Here is a 23324-nt window from a genome sequence, read left to right as displayed (position 1 = left end):
TTCAAAATGAATACATACATTCAAGTTACATAGTAATAAGAAAGCTTAATCAGCAAGGAAGGGCAGTTGTACCTGAACTGCGAGACAAGTGCCAGGTAAAACAGGGACTGCAGTGATGATATGGTGTCACTATTTGAATAACAATCTGATTTCCCATCTCTTTGCTCTCATGTGTTCCTGCAGAGCAAGGTATAGAAGTCATGAGCATACCCTTCGTTTTCTAGGTAAAAAGGCATGTGCTTAGTGTAGCTTGAGTGGAAGGTAGCTGGACATTTTTGCAATAAGTAGGAAGCAGCTGCTTATACCAAAGACTTCTACATGTCTTTACACACTTGAAAGTTGATGTTAAGAGAAGATGGCAATTTCAGTGGGTTTAATTTGTTTTGTGGATTGCTATCCACATAATGGATAATCTATGGACCACATAATGAAGTAAAGAGTAAAGTCTTGGTCAGCAGGCTTAAATTTACTGTATAAATGCATACTTTCCGTAGAAAGTAAAAAAGATTTGTTGAACTTTTAAGTTCTTGCTTTCCTGAAATCTAAGTGGGAGTTACAACAGAAATTGACCAAGCATATTTGTAGAATTACTCACAGGCACTGGCTTTTTTTTTAGCAGGAATTTAATTGATAGTATTAGTAAAAGTGTGTGTATACAGCAAGAGAGAGAATATACATAGAACTATGTATATTTAGATACATATTTAATGCACAGGAATTATCAGATCAACAAAAGTAGCTAAGTGGTAAAGAAAACGGTTGGTAGTAGGTACTGTAAACAATTAGTGGATAAAACAAGCTCTTTGCAGTATTTTTCTCTTTAATTTACAAATTATAATAAGTCCTCTTGCAGAATTAAGCATACTAAAGCATGATAAGGTGTCCAAATCCAAGCTGAAAGCATCTTTCACTTCTTTTTGGAAGAGTTCAGATAAAGCGTGTATCCAAACCCAAGGTTTTTTTTTTCCTAGAAACCTTTCCAACTCAAAGAAAAAAATACAAATTCATGGTCTGGCTCTTGATATGAATGTGATCTTAAGTTTGGTTTTGGGACTCCTGCTGAGTTTATCTCTGGGGTTTTTTTTCTAACGAACTGGATGCCACATACCTGTATCACACATATTTTAAATTAAATTCCATTATTCTGAGAGTTTCAAGATTTTAACTGATGCAAGCTTTTCGTGTTCCTCGAGACAAAGTGAAGTTTTGTGATACTGGCATCAGGACTGTCCAGATATGGCCCTGCAGCTGGCTTCAGCTGGGAGGTTTTTTGGGTGGTGGTGTTTTTGTTTGTTTGTTTGTTTCTTTGTGTGTTGTTGTTGCTTTTGTTTTGGTTTGGTTTTGTTTTTGTTTTTTTCCTTTTCTTTTTAAACTAAATTCCATTTAATACTTTTTTGCTAGTGGTCTCTAAGGAGCTTCTGGTAAAGGCATTGTATTGCTGCTGGATCCAGCTGTGTGTTGAAGGTTGCTCACATTACACAACAAAGTAGTAGACCCTTGGCTGCCTGTGAAGGGTTTTTGGAACTTTCTTGTCTTTCAAATAAAGACTTACAATGTAGTTCATAGGGTCATGAAAGTTGGTAGGTAATCAGTTTAATTTTGATAACATTGCTTTGTTTGCAGTAGTAGCAGCAAATAATTAGTCTGCAGGACAGGAAAGAAAATGTGTTAGCCCATACCACAAAATCTCAACTGAGTTCATACTCTGTAATAGCTAAGAACAGGAAATAACATTTGGCAGATTGAACATTATACTCTTTGTGCCCTCTGTTCTTTACTGGCAGTGATGAGTAAGATAAATCTGCCTTATGCATTATAATTTAGTTAATAATTTAGTTAAATAGTTAAGATTTATTGAAGAAATAATACTAGAGAAGCTTATTACTTGCACAGCATCTGCCTATAGAATCTTGCTTGCTATTTCAACAGGTCGGCATTTAGTATCTGTTACTTCTACACATTTTGAATGGGCTCTTCATATTCCAATGCTTTTCTTCCTTCAGCTTGTTTAAAAAACCCCAACAACCCAGCAGCAAAGGAGACAGTCCATTGTCGTCTTACATAAGTTTCAAAGACTGCAGATAGTAATCTGCAGGAAAGGGAAAAGTTCCCTTTTACTGGAAAGGTTCCCTTTTACTGTGTTGAACTTCAGTTTGCTTAAATTGCTTAAACTCTCTGTCTTGCTGACCTTGAAACAGAAGATCAGTAAGGTAACATCTAGTGAATGCATTTGAAATCAGTGATGTTAAATTAGTTGTTTATGGATCATTTATTATCCTAGATAGGTGTCACCAGACGGACACGCAAAAACTACACTGATCGTCAGATTGTCAAAGGAGAGAGAAGCAGAATGCAGTTTATTTGGGTTTAGGGTTTAAATAGGGTTTGGACTTTGACCAGCGGTTGGGGAACAAGGTTAACACTTCTAACTGCACTGGTCAACTTAGAAGTTCATTAATTTGTCTTTCCTCTGGAAAGGAATGTATTATTTACAAAACATCAGTCTTTGTTTATGTTACAAGGGTAAGAACTCCAGTACAGAAATGTAAAAACATCAAAAGGCTGAAAAATCAGGGTGATAGACAGGAGTCTAAATTTTCTGTCAGATAATTCACAATGTGACTTGTTTAGCTTTCCATTTTAGGATTTATATTCCTAGTGCCTAGTTTCTCATTGTATGATCCTCTCAGGAGCACCTTTTTTTAAAGGATAAGCTAGTGAAGCTGAACTTAAAGACTATGGCAGCTAAACTAATGGCTTTGTGGCAGGATACTTGCTTTAAGCCTGTCATTTCCCCAAAGCATTCCCCAGTTTCATTGCATAGGTATTTATTTGGGGGAGTTGGGAAAAAAATCACATTTGCTTTAACTTTTTACCTGCTTTGTACCTGCTCTTACTTATGTTGCTTTTCTTTCGAAGAGTTTGCAAATGAACACGGTATTCAGTCATAGATTTGTGAACATGTAGGGAGTCCCCGGAGACAGTGTTCATTTAAAAAAAACAGACAAATTCCTTCAGCATGTCTAAATTCCATACTAAATCAGATTTGACATGTGCTGCTGTACAGATGGAACTATCAAGGGCTAGAGGTAAGAGGTTTCTTAAGTGCATATCTTGGAAAGTGCTCTTTCTTTACACCTCTGTTTTTCAACATACATGAAACAAATTTTTCATGTGGAACTTCTTTCAGTATAAGCTGTTGGTCTGCTATGGAAAGTTACTGCTGACTGCTACATTTTTCATTGTTATTGGAGTTTGTTTGCACAGTGTAGAAGTCTCACTTCAAGCAGTACCAAGGAGATCATCATTAGTACTTTATCCATCATGTTTGTTTTTATTTTCCATATCCTTATGAGGTTCCACTCTTCTGCACAGTCTTTTACACTGCCTTAGTTTAGTTTGGAGAGGGGAGGTTGGGTTTGTGAGTGTCTGTTTTTCCTGTTTCAGTTGAGCAAAATGAATGCAATATAAGGTTTCTTATTCAGGAGCACTTGTAAACACATAATGACATTTTCATATTACCTTTTAAAAAATAAGTAATATATGTAATTTACTTGGAGGTGGAGGAGGGAAGAAGGCTTAGATGACACAGAAAATGGACTTAAATTTCATTTTGATTAATGAAGTTAAGCACCTAAAAGCATAAATAGTCTTCAGTGATTAATCTTAGCAAACATTGTATTCCTGTATCTGTTATATTAACACCTCTGTTATATGGCTTACCTTGCTTTGTCCTGTTTGCATCTGCACTTCCTGTTCTGGTCTTGGCAGTGTTTATAATTTCTGCAGCCATTTGGCTTCTTGGAATCCCAGTTGTCTGGAAGAGGGTAAGAAAAAAAGGCAAGTTGGACAGTAAGGTAAAATTGGTTAGAAGGGGTCAACAGTTGCGGACCAGAGCAAGGAAGGGGTAGACATAATGTGATGAGGTAAAGTATCTGATTGTGTTAGATAAAGTGACAGTTCTGCCAGGAGACTTGAATGAAAAAAATAGGTTCCAGCTCATCACTGTCCTGTAGAGAGACCATCTTGATTAAGTTTGAAAAGGCTGAGGGAGAGACAGAGGTAGGTTCTAATTTGTGCTGCCTAACAATACTGGAGTTTTCTTTTAATTATCAGTTTTTATCAGGGTTTTTTTGGAAGAAAGAAAAAAGGTAGATACAGATGCATAGGCAGAAAAAAAGGCTGTATCTAGGCCATCTGTCCTATTCCACCTTAGGTATCTACAGGATATCTACAGGAGTGTGGGTAAGGTACCCACTTTCGTGCTTTGCTGAACTGTTTCCCAAAGAGCAACTTAAGCAAAGACCTTGGCTCGTATAGGAAGGAAAATTGTCAAGAGATAGCACACTTGGCATCTCTTTTTCTGTGAAAGGAACTCTTAAGGGAGGGAACCAGAAGCCCTGTTTCTGAGACAGTATTTGTGTGATAGCATTAGACAGTGGCAGAGAGCTAATTGTGACAGTATTCCAATCGGTGTTTAAAGAAATACTCAACGTTCCCTCCATCCTCCCCCTAGAGATACAATACCAGAATCGCAGTAATCTGTAATGTCATTTCAGATGATTAACTTTCTGAAAGTCAGTGGTGCTACTTTGCACTAGTAGGCATTACTTGTTGCAAGGAAAGTTGGTCAAATTAGGGACCCTAATTAAACCATATCAGCTGACACTTACAGTTCTTTGACTAGAAAATAAATTACTTATAGACTGTGCCTCAGAAAAATGCAGGAGGAATTAAAGAATCCCATAAGCAAACATGGAAAAGAAAGCAACCAGATGTTATGACTACCTCACTGCTATTATCTCCCTGTGTTTTTAATACTTTTATTGCAGAACTTGGGTTCTATTTAATGCAAGTAAACAGCCTATCAGACAGCTTTTTGTGTTATTGTAGCAGTGATTTTAAAGGTCAAATTTTATCACAGTATGAAATATTCTCACTTATCGCTTGGTTTGCAGTGGTAGCTTCCATTGAGTCTTTTCAGAAAATACATGGTTTTTTTTTTTATTTCACATGTCCTTTCCTTTTCCACATTTCTGGAATTCTGCTAATACAAGTTGTTAAAATCAGAAATTACTTGTTAATATAAGAGATGACTTGTCTTCATGCTCTGAAAAGGTTTTAGACCTCTCTCCAGCTGATTATAATTATTTTTGCATTGTTATACCTGGCTATTGGGGTGTACCATGTCAGCAGATGAAGAAATTGCCATATGAGCTACTAAAAATCTGTCTAAAACTTCTGTATGTATTTTCCTATGACCTTCGAAAACTCAAACAGTTGCATTTCAAGAACTGGTACGTGGGCTCTAAATTTGCAGTGGTGCTGGTAGACTGCAGTGTTCCACGAATTCTCTATGCTGTTGCCCATTTTATTAATCACATCCCTACCATGTGCCAGGGAAAAGGAGAAGAGGGTATTGCACCATGTTGTAGATGTGCTAAAATTGAACAATACCAAAGACATCCTTTTCATTTGAAATCGGTTTAGGATTTTTCCCTAGATTCTGTGTTGATTTCCACTGGCTTAGGCTTCAGTTTCAGGACAACAGACTCAAGAAATACTGCATGATCATTCCTGCTTGTTTTTCCATGTCTTCACAGATGTTTAAGAATATTTATGAGAACAGGGACTATTTTGAAAAACCCTGTCTGTTCTCTCTGTGGATGATACTTTAGGGGACATAGGAGAGGGCAGCAATATCAGTGTCAGAAAAAGTTTTTTTTAAATACCCTCACCTATAGCTGAATGTATTGGTGAGGACTGAGTGTGTTTTCAAAGTGTGGCAGTACATACCGTTCCCAGTATGAATTGAGTTGATATTTCTGCAACTCAGACCAAAGGTAGGAGAAGTTAAAGGGAAAGTTTACAGTTCTGCGTTTCTTGTTTCTGTGTTCCCCTTTTACTATGAGGACATGACAAGGAGATGTAAATACCCTCCTTGAATGCCTGTGTGTAAATATATATATGTTTTCTTAAATAATTCCATTTTTATGCTTAAGTTTAGCATCTAGCATACTAGGATTTAATCTGAATTACTGCTCATGTGGAAGAGAGTCGTAGTTAACTCTGCAAGAGGGAAACAGATTGATATTTGTTCTTAATAACCAAAGCTTGCTTAATATGTCTGGGTTAAGGAGAAAGGAGGACATCTCTCCTTTACCTTTTTTTAATCCCTTAGTGCAGTGGTCTCCAAAATCAGTGTTTGTGCACTCCTGTCAATATTTCAGCATGCATCTCAAGGTGTATATATAGTTTATTCATGAAGCATATACTTGTAATAATACTTGTAGTAGAATCTACCTTATAAAACATATACAAGAAATAGAAAATTTAAAAGTATGAGATAAAGATTTAATATTTTAATATATTAGGGTTTTATTGGTAAAAGAACCCTTCTAGCACTTACTAAAAATATTAAGAATATTCTTGTTCAGTAATATCCTTGTTTTACATTTTGTGACATAGTGCTTTGAAGCTATGGTACTTTGTCAGGTTTATTTTGGTGACTTATTTTAATGACTAGCACATCTGAAGAAAATACCTAGCAAAGATACATGGCTTCAGATGGAAGAAGTGCAATGTTTACTACCCTTACTAAGTCATAGTACTGTTTTTTTCTATCCCATCGGCTAATTGTGCAAAGGTTTTTCTTAAATTTTGTCTAGTAAATTTCCAACTACCCTGTCAATCATTTCATGCATATAAATCTGAAGGGATTGCACTTTCCATGTTTTTAACAAATGGGTTCAAAACTCACTGAAACTTCTTGAAAGATTATTTTAAAAGGCTGGAAATTTTTATGTCCCAGCATTTAGTGTGTATGGATACAATAGCCATTTTTTAGGTGACATGCATTGGTTTTAGTAGTAAGATCACATAATGAGGGAAACCTTCCCAAATATCTGCTTTCAAAATACGGTCTGTATGGCATGAGTTTCTTTTGAAAAGCAGCTGTTAAAATGTCACCTTCACTTGGAAGGGATACATAAAGTCTGTTTATCTTTTTCAAAAATATCTGCCAGGTAGCATACTACTGGTAATGAATTGTTTCCACATAATTGGAAAGTATATTTCAAACACTCTTCTTTCTTCTTAAAACAAACAACACCCTCAGAACACACCCAAAACTAATATTCCTGGTCGACAATGCTTCTTAGCAGTTAAACCCCTTATGGTATAAATATTTTTTATGTTCATTTCCTTTCTTGTTACAAAGTATTGTAAATATTTTACTATTTAATGGACTTAGTTTTCATAAAATTAAGAACCTCAGTGATATCCTGCATTGTTCTGGCTCCAGATTCTTTGCTGCAATAGCTTGCCTATTGTTGATGGAGTGGATAAATTTATTTTGTAGTGCAATCTCTTACAGCCCCTACTAGACTCTGTTTTTTATTCCAGTCAAAGCAACCACACATTCCTAGTTACATTTGCATAGGGTTTTTTTAAAACATTTTTTTTCTTCTTTAGTTAAAGAAGAAAGTTAAGGTTTACTTTTGATAAAATAACTTCTCGAATGCTTTTCTGTTAGGAAAAGTAATGTTTTGCATACCTGACTATTAAAAGTCTTAAATTTGAGATGTTAGAAGCATCTGTACTTTCATCCAACCATAGAGCAAACCTCCTGAAATGGATGACTTGTTCTGATACTTGTTTCTTCAAATCCTCAGCAATGTTTTCTAAGTGTTTGCTGACAGAGAAATGTGCTTCAGTTTGTCGTTGTAGTTTTCCATGCATTATTTTAGTTATTTTTCAACAATAAAAACTCCATTCTCTAATGGCATGTAGTTTTTTCCCCCCTTGGTCGTAGGTAAGATAACTTGAGACCAGACTGCTAAACATTTATCACTAAATTAAGGAACATTTTTTAAAGTACAGAATTGACTGTTGCATTACTTGAAACATTGCTTTAAAAAATGAAGGTTTATCTTTGTGTTCTGGATGGTTAGTTTCGAGATGTCTTGCTAATTGTGATGGTCTCATGCTACCATTGGCTAATATCTCAAGATACAACACACATTTAGGGTAAGAGTAATTGTTAATATTGGTAAGTAATATTTTGAAGAGTCTTGGTAGCTGAAATTTTCTTTAATCCGACTTCTTGTCAGATGTCATCATTGTCTGTTACCTTAGAGTGTGGCTTATGTATTGGTGCTGCCATTTCGTTTTCACATATACTCACTGTACTTTCAGTCCATTGTCTTCTTACAGAACTCTCTTTAAATTACATCTCCATTCTGTAAGGGTTAGTTTGGTTAAAACTAAATAATGCTATCCATGAATCCACCTAATCAAGCAGAGACAAACTGCAATTTGTCTCACTGCATACAGAAGGAATGGAATGATCTCACTACTATCACCCGTCTGGGTTGTGGAGCCCATAAATAATTCTCCCAGGGCCGCTCAGCTGCTTTATGTGACACCAGCCATCAGACATATGGCCTAAGTAAGCTCACAAGTCTCAAACCATATATTAAATACTTGAACGTTTATAAGAGTTGAATTTGTGGTTTGGGGTTTTCTTTTTTGTTTTTTTCCTTTTTTTTTCTGTTTTTTTGTTTTTTTTTTTTTGTTTTTTTTTTTTTTTTTTGTTTTTTTTTTATTTCATGGATTGTTATTTTGTTTTGGGTTGGGTGCAGGGGGGAAAATGGGCTACTGAAATAAACAAATCAAAATGATTCCAACAGAAGCCATTTACTGTTTATATAAAGCCACAGTTATAGTTTCTAGCACTACAGTTCATGCCTGCAGGAGTCTCTTGATTGGCTGACTCATTTGTCCATCAGACAGGCACACATCCTTCAGGGCACCTAATTGGTCAAGTGTCCGTCACCACACTGTGTGTCTTCTGTCTGAGTTTTGCATTTCGTGTAGACACTTTCCCAGGCTCTTGCTCATTATTTTTAGACTTGTTGTTGTTCCTGTGGCCTTGATGAATCCTTGAGAATTCTGAAAAATAAGACTGCAGGTGTCTTCTTATTTACGGTTTGGCTGGTACAGGGAATGGCCTAAGTTACTCAGATACATTGCTGCATTTGGGTGGGATTTTTGGTTTTGTTTGTTTGTTTTAGATAAAAATAAATCAAAATATCAGATCCAATATATCCTTTACATACCCCCATGAGTTGTCTTGCACACCTTGTGTGCACTGCTCTTTAAAAATCATCGTCTTCATGTGGCAGTTTTGTCTCCTCAGAGAAGTGTGAGGCTGAGAGAGTGGGAAGCTGCTTCTCTTTCAAAGAACACCTTAGGGCAGGTGCTGCAGCTAAAAGGCCATCTTTTCAGGGCATGATAAAACCATTAGGTAAATCCTGGCATTCCTCACATCAGTTTGTAGTATGGATTCTTTATGACTAGGAAGGCTGCCTTTAAGAGGTAGTTTCTCTGTTAAGTCCAGGGTCACTCTGGCTCCTGTGATAATGCGAAGCAACGTCTCATTGTTAAAGTTGTGTTTAGGTCAGCACTACATGTGAAACAAAAACAAAATGTCCCAGTGATTGTTATAGCTGCAGAGGCAAAGTGATAGGAATCGTTTGTCTCTTTGTTAAATTGATATGATATAGTAAACTGCTAGTGTCTGTGCTGAATAAAGGTTGAAATGGAGAACTGTTACTCCACTGGGTTTTCAGTAAGACTTCATTTTCACTGCCTTATTTTTTCATTATGGACAGTGCTTAAGAGACATGGCTAGAGAATGCCACGGATGCATTTCCCCTTTCCCTTTGTTGTGAGGGGAAACATAATTCTTTATTCTCCTATTTACATAAGTCTTTGCATATTTTGGTGGATTTCTTCAGTTTTAGAAAAAGTTACATAGGTCTACAATTTTACTCCATTGCTGCTGCTTTCTTGCAGATGTTTTGTAAAAAACAAATGAGGTGCTCCTTCATGTCCATAGTGGATCATTAGTTGGGTCTGATACTGGTCTAAATCTGCTTTCTGTGAGATATGAAGAAAGAAAGAGAGCAGTTGATAATCCACTATTTTTCTTGTAGATACAGAGCTTTAGCGGTAATTAAGAACTAATTCTTAGGCTGAAAAGTTCTATTCAATATCTGTTTGAATAGATAGCTAGCCCTGTTAGACAATCGAGGGTTATTTGTTGTTGTGTTGATACGAAAATGTTTTCTTTAAACTGCTGTGTTATACAGAATATTATCATTGGAAGTGCTAGACAATTTTTAAAGCACAGGAAAAGCAAAGGGACAGTATGCATCTGGTAGCATATAATATTTTGGTCTTGGCATAAACATGTTTTTTTTTTTGGATCTTTGACTTACAAGATAGAAAGAAAAATACTAATTTTTTCTCTAATATTGAAAATACTTTACACACTGAAAACTGACCCGTAAACCAGTAGTTCTTACTATTAGGTGTGTTTTTTGCCTTGTGTGCCCCATTGCTGTTACTGTTGGTTCAAATCCTTCGAATTTTTCTGGAGGAAACTAAGTCCTTTGATGTATAGACTGTTGCAGCTGTTGGGGATTTGTAGGTGTTACATGTCATGCAGTGCTGCTTATCTAAACTATTTTAAAGATCTGCAATTTGTGTTCATGCAGAGCGTATTTATTATTCAATTTTCTACCTCCTTTGCAAACAAGACCTTTAGGTTTCAGACTTAGAGTGTTGTCTTTGTAGAGTTTGTGCCTCCAGGTTTTAGGTTGAAACAGTGTACGAAAGTATATGATAAAAGAAACATAGCTTTGATAGCCCTCAGAGCCTGTCAGTTAGTTGTCCTGTGGCAAGTAAACGGGAAGATTTTAGCTATTCAGTAGAAATGAAGACCTATTTGTTATTCTTAACTAATATTTTGAAATATGCACTGTAGTTCCGTGAAGATATCTGGGAGTATGTGGTGTACAAGCAGAACTTGTAATTCACACAACTGCGTTAATTTGGATGATTATAGTTGAAGTAAGCTCTTCCCAGCAACCTTGCGTGTTTGAACTGCTGTAGTGCTTTTTATGAGTTAATTTCAAACATATTATATGTGTGTGTAAACTGAGATAGATTACTAAGCTTTGATAAATGTTTCAGCAGGTCATTGCTGTTACCCTAGTTGTAAAATTACTTCGGATTACTCAGTTTGTCTTTTCCTCTTTCCTTGTTCTGATTTGTCACCATAGGATGAGAAAGCTTAGTAAGATATTATTGATGCTATAGTGTTTGAATTTCCTATGACTGTTTTATTCTGTTTTGTATGTTGTATCTGTGGTAGGGACCCTACATTGTCCTTCAATGTGTGGCATCATTGGGGCAGCTCTAAATCCATTGTGGTGAACTTTATTATTTTTCTTCATGTAATTTCACTGATTTCTCTCCCCATTCCTTTTATTTCTGTGTGTAGGTTTGTTTTGTAGTCTTGCATTTATTAGTATTGTGGTTGAATTACGATTTTTACTCTTTATCAGAGGTTACTGTGAATTATGATGCAGTTGAGTTGTTGTGATGCAGTTGAGGCTCCTCTTCTCCCAGTCAGGCCAATTTATTTTGAGAAACAGGGATTATGGAATAACTTCTACTTTGCTGGTCCTTTTCATAAGCCCAATGGGAATTCGTTACCAGACTCAGAGCTTTGATGAGAGCTAGCTGGCAGGATAAGGAAGCTGTGTTTTTTCTTTGAATGCTATGTGATCTACATCTATATCCACATGTTGACGTGTTGGTATTGCTTAACAGAGGCCTTAGATGATAGCTGATCTCTTAGTGAATAATAAGATCTGGCATTAGCTGGGGTTTTTTTTGCATCCAACTCTTTGGAACATAGTATATTCACTAGACTTATAGTTTCTGTACTCAAAACTTTGGTTTTGAGCTTACACCTAATTCCTGTGAAAGACATCAGAAAACTTAAAATTTCCCATCAATTGTTTATCCCTAGAGGTGTCCAAGAGGCATTTGGTCTGGTGCTGGGTGATGTGGTTTAGGAGTTACAGTGATAGTCCTGACTTCGCTGGGTGATCTTGAAGGTTTTTTCCAATCTTGATGATTCTGTGATTCTATCTAATCAGTGTATTTCTTCCTTACTTACCTAAGTAAACTAACTTTTTCCCATCTTTTCTGTTCTCTTTCCACCATTTTCTTCTATATCTGGTTAAGATACTTCTTATAATGTTAGCAAGTTGACCAAAATGTCTTATTCCAGTGTCAGTTTCCCCATGCTACCTTAGAAAACAGGCATTTTCTTTTGGTTGCCCCGTCTCTATAATTGAACCTATGGTTAGCACTGTTCACAGTGTGAACTATTTTACTCCTTTATAGAAAGCTAACTTAATGACCATCCATACACCTTAGTGTTTTGCATAGATTTTTGATTTGGTGATCGACATTATTATTGTCCTCTTTGGGCAAGCTTTGTCATGTGTGAAAGTACTTGATTCCTTTCCTCTCCTTCAAGGTTCTGTAGGATTTACATATTTTTGGTAACTTTCTATGACTGCAGCTTTGGCTGGTATTTACTTGTACCTCTCCATCCTGAGTTTTCTTCTATATATCTTCATTTACAGTTAGTGCTGCCTTCTGTAGTCCCTCTGACATGTACTTATGGCACTTTTCTTTGCTGAGAAATATGGTTGTTTTATAAAGTTGTGATTCACACAGTATTTAAGGTAAGGCAGTATTTGTGTGCAAGAACTCTATTACAATGAAAATCTCTTAAGAAGATAATAATGGAGTGCCATTAATTCCTGGTGTCATTTAACCTCTGATCATAAATTGTATCATCATATTCTGTAACCTGCTTTTTGGACAAGTGAGGTTAGTTTTTTGGCACCATGCCTAAAGTGAGACTTTGATGAAAGAAATTGGAAATTTTGGAGCAGCCTTCTTGTTTCCCAGCTTTCCTCTCAGCAAGTGCAAGGAACCCTGGAGCAGTATGTTTCTCCACATCTTGCCCTTCAGAGTAAGGAAGCTTCACCGTGTTCGCTTTGGCCGCCTTTATTTCGTGGTTGCTGGTTGCAGATGGCTGATGGAGGTGCGCTTTGCAGGGATCTGTTAATGAATAGCTTCATTTCTTCTTTGCTGTCACAGTTTTGTTGGTGGCAGCAAAAGCAGTGGAGTGATTTTTGCTTTGTTGCTTTGTTTTGCAGTTTTAAAAATAGTCAGTTAAGTATATTCCGGGGCAGATGATCAATCTTCCCTGTGCCCCATCTCGCCTCCACTGACTGTCAGCCAGATGAATTGTGCTGGCAGAGATCAGCTGGGCTTTGATACAGTTTTAGCTTTAGCATTTTCAGTTCTGGCTTCATGTTTGCTCTGGATTTTAAGTGTTTGTGTCAGTGTGTACGTAATCTGAAATAGTTTTGTCATGTGGTATTTCTTTCTCGTGATACCTTTGAAATACAGTAGTAATCTAGTGAGGAATTTTACTAAAGTTTCAAATTTATCTACTCTGTGAAGTTGTTCTGGAAAAATAAATGCTGTAAAGTTTTTAAGTGGTTGTAAAATATATATCTGTAATTGATTTGTGTTCTAATTATGTTGAATCTGGTGTAAAATGAATATGCGGATGAAAAAAATGCAGACAGGTCAAGTGTATGCCAAGGAGAGTGCTTTGGCACAAGTCATATCACCTCTGACAAATTTTGTGCTGCTCTTTTAACTGAGAAGCATAATCTCTGTAGCTTTTTGTTTTGTTTTAAGGATTACCATTGATTTATGAAGATTGAAAACAATATTAGATAGGCCTTTGTGAAGTAGAGTAAAATGTTAGCTTATATGGCATTTGATGGCACTAAGCACGGATTTTGAAGGGGATGAAGCTCAACAGTTTGTGTGGCTACAGAGCAGTTCTACCACTTTTAATTCCCCTGTATGACAGTGCTGTATTTAATTTGAATGGTTTTGCTTGGTCTTTATTTTGGCTTCACATGGAGTATCTAATTGCACTTTGAATTCTTATTCCCTGTTTATTTTTAGCTTTATTCATCTCAGCTTACTTAGTTGATTGCCTCCATTTGTGTGCTACCCATTTGTCTCATCTAACTTAACAGTTGAGTTATAGGTAAAGCTAAGGTGACTATTTTTTTTCTTTTAATCCTGTTACTTTGGCAGTTGTGTAATATCCTACTAATTTGTCATTGCAGCCGATCAGATGATGATTCTGGGTCAGCATCAGCTTCTGGATCTGGTTCAAGCTCTGGAAGCAGTAGTGATGGAAGCAGCAGCCAGTCAGGCAGTAGTGACTCTGACTCTGGTTCAGAGTCAGGCACTCAGTCAGAATCAGAGTCTGACACATCCAGAGAGAAGAAACAAATTCAATCTAAACCACCAAAACTTGATGGATCTGAGGTAAGCAAGTTACATAAATTAATCCTTTGGTAGGGGGTGGCAAGGAAATACTAAAAAAGTCTTCTTAAATTATTTTGAAGAGAAGTCTTAATTTAAAAAATAAAAAAGGTAATGAAGTGTTCTTAATTAGATTTTAACTTGATTGGGTTAGTGAAAGCATGTACTTTGCTGCCTTAAACATTGGGCAGGTTTCTCATGTAACTACTTAAATTTGTGCTTTGGAAATTCTCACATTTGTAAGTAATTTAAGTTAAAAGCCTACCTAAATTTTAGCATACAGAGGCGTGCATTAATTTAATGGAATTTATGGAAGAGAAAGATACACATTATTCCTGAATTCTGTTTTTACATTGTTTCTCTAATGCTTGGTTTCATTGTATCAATAAATAATGGTATAAAAATTTCAAATTTGCGTATGCTTAACTTTCTTAATCTCTGAGTCAGCTAAATGCAGGAAAAAGTGCTGAAATTCTTGAGAAATCTCTTCAATCCAGTGGGCCAGAATTACTTGCACTCTCCCATGTTTATGGAGTGGTATATTATATTTATGAAGAATATTCTAGATCAGTTACACCAAGAACTGAAGACTGTTAAGGATTCTCTGTTAAATTTTTTTCCTGTGTACTTAAGTATTACTGTTTAAAACAAAATCATAACAGTTGAGCAATCTTAAAGAATTTTTCTGTGTGAATGTAAAAATGTACTTTAAAAAGCTTGCTTTAACAATTACCTACACAACAATGGTTAGACATGTTGCAGTAATTACCTTGGTGATTAGCATATAACATTCTGTTCTGTAGAAATCTTATGACTTTAAAAAGTAGTCTGATATTGTTAGTTAGAGCAGTGTTTTGTAGTGAAATTTTTTAATTGATAGAATTTAGATGCTTAGGAAAATAAAGGAGACTTACAGTATATCTAACTGACTCTTGCACTTCTATTCCTGTTTAGTTTTGGAAGTCTAGTCCAAGTATACTTGCTGTGCAAAGATCAGCAGTGCTCAAGAAACAGCAACAACAACAAAAGGCAGCCTCATCGGATAGTGTTTCAGAAGAGGTGATTAATGTAATTTTTAAAATGTACACATGCCTATCTCATTGTCTTACACATTGCAATAAAATTACATTGAGCAAATTTATATTCTCTGAGTGTGCATAGAAGCCTGGGGTTATATAAAATATATACTATATAAAGCCTGGGGTCTATAAAATTAACATTCAAATAACTGACATTTTTATACAGAAAAGCAAAGATATCTCTGATTACATGTTTTCAAGTGAGTTGTCCCAAAATTATAGCAATCTTGATTCTGTGCTTGTTTTAGGTAACTATTCTTTGTTGCCTGGACAAAACTTTCAAACCACACAGTATTGACTTAAATTGTGTTTCCGGCTTCTTGAGCTTTGTAAAGACAAATAAAAACACTAAAATATTTTTTCAATGCATTTTTTGTAAAAGCTGCCTGTTGTAGTTTTCAGAAATTCCATATAAAGTAGAAAACTAATTTTTGCAAGTCTTGTGATAGTTGCTACAAAAGAATTCTTGTATTTCAAAACCTAAATCGTAGGCTCAAGAAATGTTGACTTTTTGCAGTATGAGCATCTTTTAATAATACTAATCAGAGCTATGAAATGTAATTTATTTGTAAGGCAGTATTTTGTCCTATATTACAAAGACTTTGCCATGTAGTCATACTCGTTTGGTTGATTTAGCCACTCATCTTTTAAACAGGAAAATTAATCACGTATCATTAGAATATTTATAAATGTTAAGCACTTTCTTCCAGAAGGATACTTTTCAGGCTAAAAGTTACTCTATACTAAATTTAAGACAATGAGGTTGGCCTTAAGAAAATTTAACTTTAAGTGTATTCCTGGTTTTTTTCTATTTTAAAGAAAGAAGGGACATGCTGTTCACAAAATTTCTTAAACTGGTGTTTTAAATGTGTGCAAATATGGCAGGTGAAAAAGCTCTTGAGGGTAGGAGGTTTCATTAGGATTTTTACAGAGATGTCATCTTAGTTAATGTAGAGCAGCTTACACCATGACTCTGCATGGTGTTTATGTGTTTATGCAGGCGCAGTGTTGATTTTTTAAGCTGGGGATTTTATGTGGTGTTCTCCAGAGGGCTATTGGCACAGTGTATTCATAGATGGATAAATACAGAAACAACAGCAGTATTTTAACACCTAAACTACAAGGCATGAAGAGGTTAAAACATGAATAATATGCCTTCAATTTGAAAGTGATTTATCTTTTCAAAATCTACTTGTTAGAAGTACTTTATTCTTCTTGTAATAATGAATTTGCTTTGATTTATTTCCTCCCCCTGCAGGACTCCTCGAGTAGTGAAGATTCAGCAGATGACTCATCCAGTGAAACCAAGAAGAAAAAACATAAAGAGTAAGATATTTTCCTACGTAATAGCACACATTTTTTATCATAGAGACAGATGCTTGTAGCTTATGCTCCATTTCCTCACTCTGAAATGCTTAAGTTCTCTTTTTAATTTGTCTTGATCTTTCATTTTCAATTTTTTAATTTTAAAATAAACTCTCTAATGGTCATCTCTATCACACCAGTTTCTCAGCAAAAGACTCTGCAATATTATTTGAAAACATTCATCAGTGCTTTCATTTCTAAAATACTTAGTTGCAGTTTACTTTTCAGTTCTTGTGGAAGTGGGAAACTACTTAAATAGGCTGTCTTAAAGGAAATTCAAAGTAGAATCCCTTAGTTAATGTTAGATGGCTTTTCTTTTGGATTTTTCTGGGGTTGCTTTTGTTTCCTTTTTTCCTTTCCTTGGACATGCTTTAAAGTTATAGTTTTGATATTAATTAACTTTATTAAATTGTTAATTAAGCTATTAAGATTGAATTTTCCTGTATAAAGTCAGAGTTTGAATAAGGATACTGTACCTCATCTTTCCTGCCACAAAGTACAAAATCTCAGTTAGGGAGAAACCAGGGAATCCTGCTACTCAGTCACAAATGTCTTACTCAGGGTAGCTTGCCTGGCTGCGAAGCACTGACGTGAGAGTTTAGTGGGAGCTTTTGGGAGTCAGTGCCACTCACCAGTTGCTGCAGGTCAGGTTTTTCTATGTTTCTCAAATCTGTCTCTGTTACTTTTCAATTCTCATGCCAAAGTCACTGATTCTTTACATGGGCCACAGAGACCACAGGCGGTAGACAACGTGGCACTCTCCAGGATACAGTATGATAGGACTTTAAGATTTGAACATGTCTAACTTAAGATGAGTATGTATCTTTCCAGGTAGACTTGTTAATAAGTGCTTTGTTTTCTCAATGTCATGTTAATTCATTTCTTCATGCTGAAATGTATATAGGAATCCAGATTTTTGTTGTTATTTTAGATTTTAAATCTACCTCTTGAGAACAGAAAACATAGTCTAAATTCTTTTGATGCCACTGGGCATTGTTTTACTTACCTAATACTCACTGAGGGCAATTTTCTGTCTCATCAACTAAAATAACTGTTACAAGATTTTTATTTCTGTGAAGAGTCTTGAAATTACAGCACATCTCTCATGGATGGATAAGTGTTCTAGAAAATGCAACAGCATGAAATTACTGTTTTGTCTTTCATCATGTACAGTGAAGACTGGCAAATGTCAGGATCAGGGTCAGTATCGGGAACTGGTTCAGATTCTGAATCGGAGGAAGACAGGGAGAAAAGCAGCTGTGAAGAAAGTGAATCTGACTATGAGCCAAAAAACAAGGTTAAAAGCCGGAAGCCTCCAACCAGGTAAGAAGCTGGGCATTTGAATGCTCTGGAACTATTTCTGAAAAGCAGTTGGGTATGTACTACTACTGTACATGCAACTGAAAACACTAACACTTACTAAGAAAAAGAAACAATCTTTTTTTTTAATATACATAGTATGATAATATGATAATGTGTTCTAGTGAATACCTTTTCCTGTCTGGTTTAAATGAAAGCAGAGTAATTGAACAGTCATTAAATACATGTATTCAGAAAATAATGGAGAAGATTTATTGTTGTCCCTGTTAAAACATCATTGTTGTATCATACATTGTTGTCTTCAAGAATTAAGCCAAAAAGTGGGAAAAAGAGTGCAGGACCAAAAAAGAGGCAGCTTGATTCATCGGAGGATGATGATGAGGAGGAGGATGATGATTATGATAAGAGGGGATCTCGTCGCCAGGCAACAGTCAACATTAGTTACAAAGAAGCTGAAGAAACCAAGACAGATTCTGATGATTTGCTAGAAGTTTGTGGAGAAGATGTTCCACAACCTGAAGAAGATGAATTTGAAACTATAGAGAAATTTATGGATAGTCGAGTTGGCCGCAAAGGAGGTACTTTTATAAAGTGTTTTTAGGATTCTTTTTAAGATCCTGGTTCAACTTCAATGCATATTCTCAGCTTTCGGTTAAAGAGCAGTAGTTTTAAAGTTACAAAGAAGTCATACTGTTTCACCTTTCATATTCATAAGAATGCTTCTATTCCCATCTAAGTGTTGTGGAATAAAATATAGAAAAATTGCATACCTAAGTAGAAAATAAAAATCAGGTGGAAAATAGCTCTGTATTTCATAAATGCACGCCGTATTTTTATGACACCTTACAGTTCAGTGTTACTTGATCAGTACAAATTATGTGCAGTGCAGTGGAGAAAGTAGACTGGATGGGAGAGCTGACTAGTATGAACATTGAATGACAGTGTTGGCAAGGCTGAACCACTGACATCGTGATTTCAGTTACTGCAGTACACATACATAACAATGTATGGAATGGCTACAAAAGTGCATCTAAAATTGCAGTGATATCTAGAATTCTGCTTTCTATTTGAGTCTGCAGGTTAAAATCATAAACTCATAGAATGGTTTTGGTTGGGAGGGACCTCAAAGATCAGCCAATTCCAACTCCTTTGCCATTGGCAGGTATGCATCCAACCTGACCTTGAACACTTAACTTCCAGGCATGGCAAATTAACAGTTTCTGTAACTGGGCAACCAGTTACGATGTCTCACCCTGGTCGCCCCGGTCATAGCAAAGAATTCTTTCTAATACCTAATCTAAACCAACTCTCCTTCAGTTTAAAGTCCTTACCCCTTGTCTGTTACTGCGTGCCCTTGTCTAAAGTCCCTCTCCAGCCTTCTTGCAGCCTCCTTTAGGTACTAGAAGGAGGTGTAATGCCTCCCCAGAGCCTTTTATTCTCCTGGCATAATGCCCCTGACTCTCAGCCTGTTTTCATACCATAGGTGTGTTCCAGCTCTCTTAACATTTTGGTGGCCTGCTCTGGATGTACTCCAGCAAGTCCACATCCTTCTTATGGTGGGGGCCCCAGAGCCTGGGGTCTTCATTTTTTTCCATTTTTCAAAAATTGGGTTCATATTTCTCTTTTTCCAGTCAGTGTGAACTTCCCCTGACCACCATGACCTCAGAAATTATGGTAGTGGCTCTTTTCCTCCACCAGTTCCCTCAGGAGACCTGTATCTTAACAAGTTCCATGGACTTGTGCACTTTCTGTTTCCTTAATTTGTCTCAAATGTGATCTTTTCCTGGAGTGGATGATTCTTCCTTCTCCCATTCCCTCCCTGTCTTTTTCTCTCTGGTGTGCTCTTCACTTGCTGGTGAAGACTGAGGCAAAACAGTTATTGATTACCTCAGCCTGCTCCTTGTCCCAAGTAACCAGTTCTCCCATACTGCGATTCTTAATTATAAAAACAAACACATGAAATTACCCTACTGAAATGCGGAGCCCCTTGCACTTCAGGACTACCTTCCTCCATTAATTACACCTATGGTCTAAAGTTATTGACCCCTCTCAGAACTTGTACTCTGTTTTCTCTCAAATTCCCTCTCCTGTGCTATCCCATATCCTGCTCCAGTATACAGTGTTACTGCTATGGTCAAAGCCTTAGGAACTAAACTTCTTTCATTCTTCCTGCCTGGATAATGTTGCTGCTTTTTGGAGTTGCCTCTCTGTGACTTCACCTGCTCAAGCGGCTTGCTGGTCTCATTTCCTTATCAATACCACTGAGATTAGCTCACTTGTTAGAGCTGGGTCTGATATTGTCATGGTTATGGGTTTGATCCCCATACAGGCTTAATAGTTAGACTCCATGGTCCTTGTGGGTCCCTCCCAGCTCAGAGTATTCTTTGATTCTGTAATCTCTCCTCACCAAAATTAGCCTGTTTCCTCATTGCTGGTGTGCTGCAGCTGCAGTACAGTCTGTACTTAATTTGTACTTTATAAATTTTACCTTGTAAGATAACAGAGGCAGGACAAGCAACTAACTTGTTTAGGAAGCAGAAGATTTATAGTGTCCCTGTTAATAGGTTTTTCTTACCTTGAGGCTGATGAGACATAACATCAGATGTCTTCTTTATGCTCAGAGATAGGAATAATGTAGCAGAAAGATGACAAGCAGTGTTAGTGTGGAGCTGACTGCTTTAAAAACCAGGAATACAAATGAAATTCTTATGAGGACGGATAAGATACTGCAGGTTAGGTGTAGAAGTTTTGATTGCTTTTTTGATTCTCTTGACTACTTGTGCATGTGTTAATATATCTGCATCATAGTCTTTCAGACAGTAATGACATGAGTGTAGTAGACATTAGTGAAGTATATGCTCGTCTAAAATTACCACCAATTACTTTACTACATTTCTGACTGGTTAACTTATGACAATGCACACTTACTCAAGGCATATTATGTGGTTTCTTTCTCAGCCACAGGTGCTGCAACCACAATATATGCAGTTGAGGCAGATGGTGACCCAAATGCTGGGTTTGAAAAATCAAAGGAGCCGGCAGAAGTACAGTATCTCATTAAATGGAAAGGTTGGTCACACATCCATAACACTTGGGAAACTGAGGAAACACTGAAGCAACAAAATGTTAAAGGAATGAAGAAACTTGATAATTACAAGAAAAAGGATCAGGAAACAAAACGATGGTGAATCTTTTTATTTTTATGATACTTATTTTGGAACACTGTAGGTGTTCTGTTGTGTTTCTGAGACCTGTTACCTGGTTAAGTTTGAGTGTCTGTGCAATGGGAGGATAGAAACTTTGAAAGCCAAAGCCCTTTTAACATGTTCCAGTAACATAATTTTCTGAATCTGGTGTGTGTGTGTGTGTATGCGTTTGTGTCTGTGTTTGTGTGGTATAACAGGAGTTTTAACAAGGTGGGTAGTGTTTAAAAATGAATAATAAATTGTAGCTTTTAGCAATTTTTTCCATTATACTTTGATTTAAGTCTTCAGGAGTAGCTGCAGGGATTGGTGTTTTCCTGGTGTAGTACCCATTTCAGGTTACTTTGAAGAATTCAGTTTTCTTTGCTGAAACCTGAGGTTGAAGCTTAATAAAAACATGAAGAAACAGACACATTTTATAGTGACTTCTTTGGTGTCCAGTTTTATTAGTGTGTTTAATATAATCAGTGAATGCTGGTGGGATTTTTAGCAACTAATCATGGACTCTTACAGAGTGAGCCACCCTGGCTACTATTCCATGAAAATAACCTGTGAAGTGTACTGCTTATCCAGAGACCCAGCTGCTACAGCTACCAGTTGTACTAGTCAAGCAACTAATGGAAAATACTTATTTTCAGCACTAAATAGTTAAAGTCATTAATGGTAAGGCACTTAGGCCAGACACAGCCATTTTGAAGTAGGGATTTTAAAGCTGTTCCTTTAAAAAAGCTTTCCAGGCAAGATTCATGGGGTGATTACATTCAGAGCTGTAGAATTTTCTTAGTTTTAGAAGTATATGGTGTAATAAGTGTTGTAAATTAACTCCCACTCCAGGCTGAAAAATGCTTCTCCAGAAGATGTGGAATATTACAACTGCCAGCAGGAGCTTACAGATGATCTACATAAACAGTACCAGATAGTGGAAAGAATAATTGGTATGTGTCAAACTTGTGGACAGAAACCGATGTCAGGGATTGTGTATGTTCTCAATGCTCTTGTATTGGTAGTTAAGAAATGTGAAATATTGATATCCAAACTTCTTAATCCAAATCAAAAATTCAGGTAAAGAGAGGAGCTGTCAGGCTGTCTGTATGGGTCTAGCTCCTGTTGTATTATTACCTATATGAATGTTTTCCTACAGTACAGAAGTAAAATGCTGATCGGTTCTCTGGTGCAATTTTGCAGCTCATTCAAATCAGAAATCAGCTGCTGGTTATCCAGACTACTATTGTAAGTGGCAGGGTCTGCCTTACTCTGAATGTAGCTGGGAAGATGGAGCTCTCATTGCCAAAAAGTTTCAGGCGCGCATTGATGAGTACTTCAGCAGAAATCAATCCAAGACCACTCCCTTTAAAGACTGCAAGGTGAGTAGGTAGTTTGCAGTGGATTGATAATCAGTTGTGTTGGGTCTGAACTGGGATAGGGTTAATTTTCTTCATAGCAGCCTCTGCAGTCTGTGGTTTATATTTGTGACCTAAATGGTTTTGGTAACAGATATTGCCTGTTGCTGAACAGCACATGTACAGTGCCTTCTCTGTGTCCTGTTGTTTCATCCCCACCATGAGTAGACTGGGAGGGAGCACACCAGTAACAGCTGAACCCCAGATAACCAAAGAGGTGCTTGGTGCAATTTAATGTCTTACTCAATAATAAATTGAGTAGGCTGAGCAGGGCCTGCCTGTTGCCTGGAGATTTGTTGGTCATCAGTCTGCTGGTGAATTGATGTGTGGCTTCATATTCTGTCATTTGTGTGGTTTTTATTCTATGGGAGTTTTTTGTTTTGATTGGGTGGGTGCTTTCCCTTCACCCAGTAGACTCTTTATTTTGACCCACAATTTTTTTCTCACTTTTGCCTTTTCATTTCTCTCTCATCTCTCTGGGGTGGGAAGTGAGTAAGCAGTTGGGTGGCAGCTTGGCTTCTGCCCAAGTTCAAGCTCCCACATCAATTGCAATGGTAGAAATGTGGTGGTTTTTTTAGTTTCTGTTTTTGTTTTTAATCTGCATATCAAATACATATTATGAAAATTTTTGGAACCTTTTTCAGAATACCAGTAAAGATGTATAGTAG

At 36.6% G+C, this 23324-nt stretch overlaps 1 protein-coding gene across 3 annotated transcripts in view; it reads left to right on the top strand.

Annotated features, from left to right (window-relative positions):
* The window catches only part of CHD1 (chromodomain helicase DNA binding protein 1), a 55182-nt gene that overhangs the window by 5483 nt on the left and 26375 nt on the right, over positions 1–23324 (top strand). For all 3 annotated transcript variants that reach the window (XM_066339027.1, XM_066339026.1, XM_066339025.1), the window contains exons 3-10: positions 14088–14292; positions 15244–15348; positions 16627–16694; positions 17907–18056; positions 18360–18631; positions 21012–21237; positions 22091–22191; positions 22442–22620. In XM_066339027.1, the coding sequence (XP_066195124.1) occupies positions 14088–14292; positions 15244–15348; positions 16627–16694; positions 17907–18056; positions 18360–18631; positions 21012–21237; positions 22091–22191; positions 22442–22620 (1306 nt within the window). The remainder of the gene's footprint in view (positions 1–14087; positions 14293–15243; positions 15349–16626; positions 16695–17906; positions 18057–18359; positions 18632–21011; positions 21238–22090; positions 22192–22441; positions 22621–23324) is intronic.

This window comes from Sylvia atricapilla, chromosome Z (assembly GCF_009819655.1).
Source record: "Sylvia atricapilla isolate bSylAtr1 chromosome Z, bSylAtr1.pri, whole genome shotgun sequence".
Classification (NCBI taxonomy): Eukaryota; Metazoa; Chordata; class Aves; order Passeriformes; family Sylviidae; genus Sylvia; species Sylvia atricapilla.
Note: the sequence above shows the minus strand (reverse complement) of the source record. Positions and strands in the feature narration are given on the sequence as shown.